We start from the raw sequence: 10,634 nt of genomic DNA, 5'->3' as shown, positions 1-10,634 counted from the left end.
ATCCGCGTCGTGGGTGGGACATCATATTATGGATATAACAGGTACGTACATTCAAAGGGTTCTTTCAGTGCTTACACACTCCAAAGAATCCACACAGTTGGTTCGAATTACGACACGGCTAAAATTACTGTCGAGTATGCTTAGCTGTTTGATGGTGTCCATCTGGTAAGAGCGACTTGTAGCTAGCTGCCTGTGTGTCATCGTACCCATACGGCATGGATCGATGCTCACACTATTGGTCACTGGTTTGCTGGCCTAGACTACCGTAACCTGGCTGTAGCAATCGTACTGCAGCATAAAATGACACTCTCACATCGTGGTGACAATGTGTATTTTGAGTGATCTTTGCGCTTTGCAGCCTAGGAGGTGGTGGTTAAAGCGTTTGCTCGTCACGCCGAAGGCCCGGGCTCGATTCCCTACATGGATACAATGTGTGAAGCCCATGTTTGGTGTCCCCGATGTGTTACAGCCAATCTATTGCTAAAAGCGTCGTAAAATCATCTAGCTTACCCACCCTCTCTTTTTTAACCAAATAAACTGGAGTTAGAGCGTGTCTGTTCAAGCGAGTGACCAAAGTCACTAAGTTCATCAACAGATGTATCATCACGTTGATGAATAATTTCGGCTTGTTAACGCAACTTCTAACATCTTCTCCCCGTTAACGATTTTTTACAGAAATGTAATCATATCATGCATATGTTATTATTTTCAAAAACAGTTGTGATTGAACGCTGTGCTCTTGTCATTCAGCTCTGGTGTCGTACGTGTCTCAGATGTGTCCTACACCAACACGAGAAATGGTGACGTCATCACGCCTTGGGTGCTGAGTTCTCCAACAAGGGCAAACATGGCAGTCAACATAGACAGCCAATCAGCAGGAGTGTCTGTGTGGCTCCGTCCTACCTACAAAGTTAGAAACCTGTATTTGGTTGGCTACACCTCGAAGATCGACCTGGTTAAGTTACGGACCGGCATTCACAAAGCATGGTTGGGTAGTCTAGGTACGTGGTGAAGGGATGTTCTTTTACATGTACATGTTCATTTACAGAAAACTATGGTTATAACGAACTCAAAGGGACCACTAATTTTAGTTCGTAATAACCGTAGTTCGTCATAAGCATATATACAGCATACATACAAAAATGGCCTGGACTAGAAAATAAGTTTCATATATAGGTCAGTTCGTTAGTTTAAATGCAGTTTAAAGATTTTAACTCTTATTTGATTGGGAGGGGGTGGGGGCGGGGTGAGGGGGCAGTAGGTACAAAGATCAAACCTAGAGTTCGTTTTTTAAAGATTCTGTTATGTTCCATGGTCTGCCAGCGCTCGTGAGTTTCACCAAAGTGGTAAACGTCGTGATATTACTGGAATATTTTAACCAAACGCAATCACTGTATCACTAATAACACCTAATGTAGTTCAAATATTGCTAAAATCGGCATTAGAACTCAACGCAATCACTATATTTCAAGATTACGAAAAACGAGATACATTAATATTCGTATTATCGGACAGGTCTTTTTCCATTAATGTCACTTCTCTGTTCCTGTTCAGGAGAATCAACAAATGTGTCTGGTGAAATCAGTGATGTCAATGTTTACGTCGATAAACAATGGTAAGAATCTATACGAAACTGCACAACTTGAGTGATTTCGTTTCCCTGTTATCAAATATCATTTTCATACTGGCACACATCGGGAATTGACATTTGCTGTTATACTTCATCGTTACATGCATGTAACTTGGGGTAAAGAGAGACACGGCAAGGGCGGATCCAGAATTGTTTAAAAGGGAAGGGTCCAAAATATCAAAATCGTCCCTCAGATAATTTTACTGCCTATAACATACTACGTTTTGTTTTTAAAGGAGGGTTCAAGGGAGACGTATTTGGTGGGTTTGGGGGATCCGCCAATGCAAGGCTTGGGCAAATTGGTTGTCCTAGCATATCTAAATCCAGTCGTTCCAACACTTCATTCTTTGTCTGCTAACCCAAATCTAATGATGTATTTCAGTCTAACAACTGTGACCCTATCACATAGAGGCAATGTCTTAAATCGCATGACCTTTATTCCTTGACACTAAATGGGTCATTGACCGTGGAGCACAGCCTCCCCAGTACACCAGAACACGAATCCCTGAGAAGCCATGTTCTGTGTAAAAGACATTATTTTATCTTATAAAACAGCATAGATACTGGAATACATTAAACACCACGGTGTAAACCATTATTTGGTATCTGTATGGTGTCAGTTCACTCCAGGACCGCCTCCGTGGTCTAGTAGATAAAGCGTCTGTCTGGAGAACGGAATGTCGGTGGTTCGATCCCCTGGCATCGTCATAGCAAAATACGCTAAAATATGGTACTTGTTGTTACCCTGCCTGGCTCGGCATTAAGGGAATTAAACAAGGACTGGTCGGCGCGGAGTCAGTTTACTGTGTTGGGTATCAGTGCTGAACAGGGCCATGGTATCTCTTTCGGCATGCACTGGTAAACCGAGTTCGGTTTAACCGAGTTAAATCGCCTCATCTCATGTCAATTTACTCCAATCTCCGTGCATCCAGGCAGAAGCTCACAAGGGTTCAGTACTTTGTGTCTCTCAACTCCACCGACCCCGACCTACTGTTGCGGCCAGCACCGACGACTGACGACGTTAACAAAGCCCTCACCGACACCGGCATACAACAACATCTCTGCGACTGCGTGGGGCTGAAGCTGAGGAAGATGCATGTGAAGGGAGCCAGCGTGAACTACACTGCTGTTGCCGTTGCCGTGAAAAAGTCGTGGATCGACAAGAATAATGGTAATATCCCACGTTTCTATTTCTCACCAGAGTTTGATATTACATGTACGTGGAAGCTTAAACCGTTAGATTTTCATGGTTTGCATCCGACGAAATAAAGGTGATTCTGGGTCCCGTTTCACAAATCGACCTTAGCGCTACGAGTATCGTAAGTTCATGTTCAAGTGAAGGAATTATGTATTTGGCTTTTGTTTGTTTGATGTTTAACGTATTCCAGCTAAATAAGCGAGTCTGGTTAAGACATACCACTGATTGACACCACGAGCATCGATCCACGCAATTGGGATACGATTATATGCATCAACGAAGTCAGTGAGCCTGACCACCCGATCCCGTTAGTCGCCTTGTACGTCACGAGTGGAATGCTGAAGACCAATTCTAAACTGGTTCCTCGCGGGTAAAGGAGTTATGGAAGTCATATGGTTGATATCGCTTTGAGAAACGGTACCCTGATGCAAAGCCTAATTTATGGAGCAGGAAGATCAAATCTTTAAGACGGGAATGATTTACTGAATGATGCAAGTTTTACACCTTTTGTCAGTCAATTGTAGGTTGTAATTTAGGTCTTGTGATTGATGTTTTCTGCAGCCTCCTCGAGTCTAGAGACCTCCCTGGAAGTGAAGGTGAAACAGTTGCAGGTCAAGAGGACGCGCAGAGCTGTCACTCCCGCAGCAGAACTGGTAGATGACAAAGGGTACGTCTCTCTCGTATTTCATTCAATTGGGAATTGGGGCTTACAGTAATGAGTGAATGTTGTTTGACGCCGCACTCAGCAATGTTAGAGCTTTTACACTGCGGCCTTTAAATAATCGAGTCTAGACCAGCAAACCAGTGATCCACGCTTTCAGCATGATCACACACAACCAGCCACACAATCCTCTTAAGTCAGCTCGTACGACACGCATGAGTCTAGGAACTAAGTTGACCTACAGTAATGGAAGGTTTACTTTCTGTTTCAACCATTCTTATCATGACTCTTAATTATGGTCATTAATTTTGAAATCGCTGAAACTCTCCTTACTTACGTTTATCGTCTTTGATTTAATCGTCTTTACATTCTCCGAAATGTTCTGGGCTGGTTTGGCTAGGCAGTGCTTCTTGGGAGAAGTCCCATTCGCTGTCTGGGCTGCGTGTAGAGGGGTTAAGGGCCCTGAGCTGATGATGAGCCTTACCAGCCTGACTGTCCAGGATCATCAAACACTCTTTGCTGCATTTTTCATTTTAATCTGTAAATAATAATAATAATAATTATCATTATTTTAGGAAAACCGTCTCTCCAGCTGATTACACAGTGTCAATAGATGGACAGGCGCCAGACCCTCTGTTTGTGCAGCCACCTTCCCAGGAAGACATTGACCGCAGTCTCCAGGCCAGTGGGATAGACAACTGCAAGTGCAAGCCCGGCAAGGTCGGCCACGTCAAGCTAAAGGGCCCCACCAAGGATGCCGAGAAGAACGACGTTGCTGAAGCCGTCAAGGATGCCATTGCAAAGTCCAATCCAGGTACCTACAATTAGGGACACGAGAACAAATAACAGTAGGGTAGCTCAATTGCTTGTGTGCTGGCTTGCTTAACATTCGATTCTTTCATAGTGATAAATATGTACAATGACTGAACAGCCTACCCAATTATTGAGTGTATGTATAAAAACGGTAATGTTTCTCCGAAGGTTTTACATATTTGAATAAATATATCAATACGTTTGCAATATGGATGTGTGTCATCAAGTTATACATTTTGAGATAAAGTGTACCGTTTTGTGTTTTTCAAAGTGTTAATATGTGGAATGTAGTATGATTATATCCCCCTCTTCTCAGGCGTGAGCCCTGCAGATTTGGACGTTCAGATTCTTGACGTCAATAATCACGATGAAGACGGGTACGTAGATCTCATCCGTATAATGTTTGCTTCCACAGCCTCATGTTTATCCGTAGTGTTAATATTGAAAGGAAATGTGGAACAGAATACCAATGCTTCATTGGGATTTACATATTCAAAACGTTATATATAATACGATCTCAGGTTTCGGAATATCGTGAACGTTTATAAGAGACATACTTAGCTGCGGCCAATCCTCCAATACAGGCAGCTCACGCTGATCATCAATAGTTGTTTGGACGGCGTTCAATGAACAACATTGAAAGAAGTGGCATAAAATAACCTCTTCATTGCAATTGAAGAGACGGTGCAATCTTCCCTAAAATCGTCGTTCATTGGTAATCTGTAAAATATCATTACAGTTAAAAATAAATCTCCGATAAATTGACGAACAATTTTTTATTATCATTAACCTACACTGTTAATAAACTATTTTAGGAAAACTGATTACATTCATTTTATTTCGAAGATTAGGTCAAAATACTTTCTCGATTGTCAACAAAAAATGAACGTGAACGTCTTATTAATTTTTGTCCTTTCTATAAACTGTTTCATGTTTCAGCGGACCCGTCTCTGACGTCAAATATGCAGTCCGTCGGCATGACAACGGTGACGTTGGGGCATTGTCATCTCCTTCCGAGGCTAGCCTTAGTGAGGCTCTAAACGCAAAAGGAAAGTCTTTGGCGAGCGAACAAAAAACGCCAATTACACCACCAACGTCAGAGGTACTACCTCATGTGAACATTTATTGTAATATCTTCTAGTCATGCAGACGTGCATAGACACATAACATAAATAATTCTTTTGGAGTGTTCATATTCATATTCAGAGAGAGATTATCATGGAGGTACGGTGTGTTTTTTCTAAGCGCTGTGGTGTAATACGAAATCTGCTTACCAAGCTCTCCGCACCCATGAAGATTCCGGGGTAGAATAGGTCTTCAGCAACCCATGCTTGCCGTAAAAGGCGACTATGCTTGTCGTAAAAGGCGACTAACGGGATCGGGTGGTCAGACTGGCTGACTTGGTTGATGCATGTCATCGATCCTAATTGGGTGGATCGATGCTCATGATATCAATCAATGGATTGTCTGGTCCAGACTCGATTATTTACAGACCGCCGTCATATAGCTGAAATATTGCTGAGTGCGGCGTTAAACAACAAACCAACCAAGCTCTCCGCACTGGCGAACACCTGGTACCATGACTATTTGATAGTGGTTCATAAACGTATGCTTATAAATATATGTATATACTTGGAATCGTACAATCTGATTTCTGTTGATTGGGGGAAATGTTTTGTCGCGTTTATTTCGTATGAATGCTTTTGATATGTTATTAAAATTATTGTTTCACAACAAGTTCATTTAACAGCCATGTTTATTACTATGTTTGGTTCCAGAACATTGACTGGCAGGTGCCCACTGCGGTTCTTTGTTCCGTGTTTGCCTTCATTCTTATCTGCATCGCCGTATTCTACTTTGTATATGTTAGGAGGTACGTTACGTTTTGCGCCTTATTGCTAATTCTGCTAATATTTCTATTAACCTTGATCAAATTAATCTTAATTTCAGAACTTCTGTTTACATATCTTTGCTTATCGTTAAGACAGAGTTTTTCAAAACATATACAAAAAGACACCCACTTCATATGTTGTTTGCCTTTTTATGATAATTGTTTGGAGAATATCGGTTCATTTGTTTTGAAGTAAACGAACATAACTGTACAGGTACATATACATAATTACATATTACCATGTAAATAGAAGAAATGATAATAATTATAACTGCTCTTTAAACACAACCAGACACCCGTGAATTTCCGGGTTAGAAAAAGTCTTCACCTTCCTATGCTTGTCGTAAGTGGAGTCTGTGCTTATAAGAGGCCACTAACGGGACTCGCTGACTTGGTTGATACATGTCATCGTATCCCATTTGCGTAAGTGTGTGGAACGATGTATATGATGTCAATCACTTGATTGTCTGGTTCAGACTCGATTGTTTACAAACCGTCGTCATATAGCTGGAAATATTGCTGAGTGAAATTTTGTGATCTTATAATATGCTCTCCACCTATTACCTCAGTTCTGCCCATCACTTTATAAAGTAAGTATTAATACGATGGTGTATATACGACAAGAATTGTCAGACAAGTCATTTAATTTACGTACAAGAACAATGAGAGAATAAGATCCCTTCATTCTGTGTGTTTCTTTTCAGACATAGGCAAAACGCGAGCTTGAAGGAAGCCGAAGAAAACATAGAAAACAATATACATAATGAAGAACATTTTACAAAACCAGTCATTTTCAATAATCCAATGTATGGAAGTCACCAAGCAAAACACACGACTGTTGGCACCGAGGGACTTTAAGGACTTTCATATGTTGAATGTATATATATACACCAGTGAAGATTAACTACAACTACAGGGACATCATATTCACAGACAAAAAGGAGTTTGTGTTACCTTTTGTTAGATTATATGATTGTTACGTTGCTATTCTGAACATTATGGATTGTAATCCTGAAAACAGATGTATTACATTTCTTTGGAAACTAATTAAGATTTCTCTTACATGTTTATCCTTAATGGAGTGCATGTGTATGTACGTAAAATGGAAACAATCGCGGATGTTAATGACGTTCAATCACTTCCATGTTAAGCAGCAAGGTAGTAAACTATAGAAATGTCCATAGATAATTGGAAGTGTTCACTTGCTGTAGTGGAAGGAGTGTTCATGCATGTGTCTTATGACGGTGATATATCAGTTGTATATATGTTGTATGAAAGTGAGATGGGCGGTGGTTAGCCTTGTGACTAAAGCGTTAGCTCGTCACGCTGAAGGCCCGGGTTCGATTCCCCACATGGGAACAATGTGTGAAGCCCATTTCTGGTGTCCCATGCTGTGATATTGCTGGAATATTTCCTAAAGTGGCGTAAAACCATACTCACTCACTCACCCACTCACTGACTGAAAGTGAGATACATCTGTATTCAGTATTTCATTTAATGGTATACTGGTACTCGTATTGTACATTCTCCACGTACTTCCTTTTGAATTCACATAAAGAAGGTCTGCAGGATGTATATATCATTGTATTTCAATACATCTCCTTCAAAGCTGTAAAAGTAAACATATTCCCTTGTAATGACCTTCAAAGAAATACTGTCTATTTTATCTAAAGAATGTATTTCATGTGTTGTAGAATGTATCTGTTTCTTTGAAAACAAAATATTTTTACCTTGCTGTTTTGTGGTTTACCGATGCACCAATACCCTAGGACCAACCCTGTTTCCTTTCCTTTTTAACTTTATGAAAGCTTTGTACAATGGCATGTCTTCCTGTAACAATTAAGTGTGAATCTGGTCTTAATGTGTGCGTGTGAAGCCTCGTGTTTATGTATTATAGGTTATGCCTCATGGTTTAATTGTGCAAAGGCGATGGTTGGTGTAATTATATATAGATGAAGTCGTGTTAGCCCAAATTAGGCTTTTGAAAGTAGAAACGTTTCTAGCACTAAGAAGATAGGGGCACGAGTCAGTGTATGTCCATACAGAGGTATTTTACACCGGTAATGATTTGATGAAAAATGCGTTGTCTTGGAACATGTGTCCAATCAAGTTCCGTTACAGTGTATGTATCATGTAATATGTTTGTATTATCATGGTTGCTTACAAGACATATGTATGTGAAACAATATCCATCATAACATGTGTACATATGTATAATTCTCTTAACAGATGTATATAGTTATCGGAGTACAATAAAGTCCCAATGAAAAATGGATATATTTCATTTAAGTATGTTATATATTAAATATATCCCATATCATGTTTTGTAATATTATTTGAATGTCTCAAATGTTGAAATGTAAAATTATCATTGTTCTTTTATATTGTGCTAACCAAAAGATGAACTCGACAGAAAATGAATGTTATGAAAATGAAGTATTTATAAACAGAATAAATGATGCTGATTATTCTTGAACGTTGTTTTGATTTATTCCCCAACTACGCAAGATAAACAAACTATTTGACAATGTGTAACTGTGTAACGTTGAGCATTACACACCGCTTGTGTTTACACGTTTACCTTCTCTGCTAATGCATGTTTGTCCCCTTGCTTTAATAATCACTTAATCTGGAAAATCCTCCACCGAGATACCATAACGCAAATAACACAGGGGTTCCCTGTGTTCCTGGGAATCTATTTTTAGAAACTGACCCCAGCATGATAATGCTAAAGTCAACGTGTCCACACAAATGTCACTTGATTAGCCACGACTGACTTTGGTCAGTATTGAGTTTCAGTGCTTGTTTCCCAATTTAGAATCTATTTTTAACATCCAAAAGAAGGAGACCGTCTTGTATACGTGTGAAACCAAATTTATTTACCCAGTCTAAAATATTGCCTTGCTAAAAACTGTGATCAATGTTGGTTTCAATGCGTTTTTCCTGGTAACTGGATTTATAATTTAGCAAAGGTCATGGCTACATAAATATACAGTAAACTACGGTTATAACGAACAAGCTTATAACGAACTGGCAGATATAACGAACTTACTTTTTAGCCCCGACTATGTGCTGTAGTTATGTTGTATATATGCTTATAACGAACTACGGTTATAACGAGCTAAAAATAGTAGTCCCTTTGAGTAGAATCACATTTGACTATCGGTTTTGGTATGTTGTTTTTGTATTTAAATATACTTGACTGTCATATGGAGACAATGAATTGGATTTAACCCCGTCACGGTGGGTGTAATCAAGTATAGTGACGGGCGTAACTTGTGTTAATACGTGAAGTAATCGACGGAGTTTTATACACAATGTTTGATGGGTTATACATGTAGGTACATGTTATGATACTACTACTACTACTACTACTACCACTACTACTACTACTACTACTACTGCTGCATCTACTACTACTACTACTACTGCTACTACTACTACTACTACTACTACTGCTGCATCTACTACTACTACTACTACTACTAAAGATTGATAGTTTCGTTAAGGTTTCCTTTGAGGAGACTTTTAGGGCGCAAGTGACCTCTCAAGAAACTGAGTTCCCAAGCTTTTGTAGTAGCAAATTAGAATTAGCGTTCTCCTTGTATACAATGTAGGCGAAAACTGTTTTAAATTCACACAGTAATACAGCCAACTGTACTTAGCTACAGATAATATTGAAACATAACATGACTTATACTTAAAGTCGAATACAGACATATAGACATATACATGTTCTTGACGACTGATATCTAAATCAATGGTTGAGTTAAAATGCAAAAACAATCTCTCTGTATTATCATTTCATAAAGTAAAACTTTCCATAAAATACGCGATCTTTTCCATTGAGTATGCTAATGTCCATTGTCAAGTTCCTACAACAGAGTGTCAAGCCAACTATTATTCAGGAAACATTTTCTATCAAATACACGATGCAGTCGAGCACTTTTACCGTTTCATGAAAAAAGGTTTAATTAAAAAAAAAGTAAATTGAATAAAATGCAGGATCACAACTGTGAGCGCGACACGGTTCTCCTAAACGCCCATCATACGATATAAATAGGCTACAGACACGATGAGAACACATTTACATATACAAGGCATGCATCACAAATAGATCACAAGTAATTTTAACTCCAAATTCAACTGGAGCTAAAGGTGGCGTTTATATCCATTTTGGGTTGGCACTTCAGTTGGACTACCCATGTTTGAAAAAAGGATCATTGTCTTTACACCTATAGTTATATAGATAATACGCAGAGCCAGTTGAAAATCTCGGCAATGCAACCCTTTTTTCCTGGTCCAGACATTTTATTGAACATTTAACCCCAATGAACCGAATTATCTGCCGTAGGGGTGTCCATTGTCAATAGAATTATCTATATGAGTCTCTTAAGTCAACAGCAATAAAGCTATAATATCATGACTATGTGCAAGATGT

At 39.3% G+C, this 10,634-nt stretch overlaps 1 protein-coding gene across 1 annotated transcript; it reads left to right on the top strand.

Moving 5' to 3' along the window:
• The first annotated feature begins 847 nt into the window (after nucleotides 1–847).
• LOC139479387 (uncharacterized) lies at nucleotides 848–7,398 on the top strand. The gene is made up of 9 exons (XM_071262241.1): nucleotides 848–1,001; nucleotides 1,555–1,615; nucleotides 2,563–2,801; nucleotides 3,390–3,495; nucleotides 4,065–4,303; nucleotides 4,619–4,679; nucleotides 5,242–5,404; nucleotides 6,081–6,175; nucleotides 6,898–7,398. Exons 1-9 carry the CDS (start codon nucleotides 848–850, stop codon nucleotides 7,049–7,051), a joined length of 1,272 nt encoding a protein of 423 aa, XP_071118342.1. The 3' UTR covers nucleotides 7,052–7,398.
• The last annotated feature ends 3,236 nt before the right edge of the window (nucleotides 7,399–10,634 follow it).

Source organism: Haliotis cracherodii, unplaced genomic scaffold, assembly GCF_022045235.1.
Source record: "Haliotis cracherodii isolate W230 unplaced genomic scaffold, xgHalCrac1.p SCAF_4, whole genome shotgun sequence".
In the NCBI taxonomy this organism is placed as follows: Eukaryota; Metazoa; Mollusca; class Gastropoda; order Lepetellida; family Haliotidae; genus Haliotis; species Haliotis cracherodii.
This window is presented reverse-complemented; position numbering and strand designations above follow the sequence as displayed.

What these genes read in the sequence shown, in the direction of transcription:
- LOC139479387 (XM_071262241.1), top strand. Translation starts at nt 848, where the DNA reads ATGGCAGTCAACATAGACAGCCAATCAGCAGGAGTGTCTGTGTGGCTC. An exon ending in GTTTACGTCGATAAACAATG is followed by an intron (nt 1,616 to 2,562) that starts GTAAGAATCTAT and finishes CCGTGCATCCAG; the next exon opens with GCAGAAGCTCACAAGGGTTC. An exon ending in AATAATCACGATGAAGACGG is followed by an intron (nt 4,680 to 5,241) that starts GTACGTAGATCT and finishes TTCATGTTTCAG; the next exon opens with CGGACCCGTCTCTGACGTCA.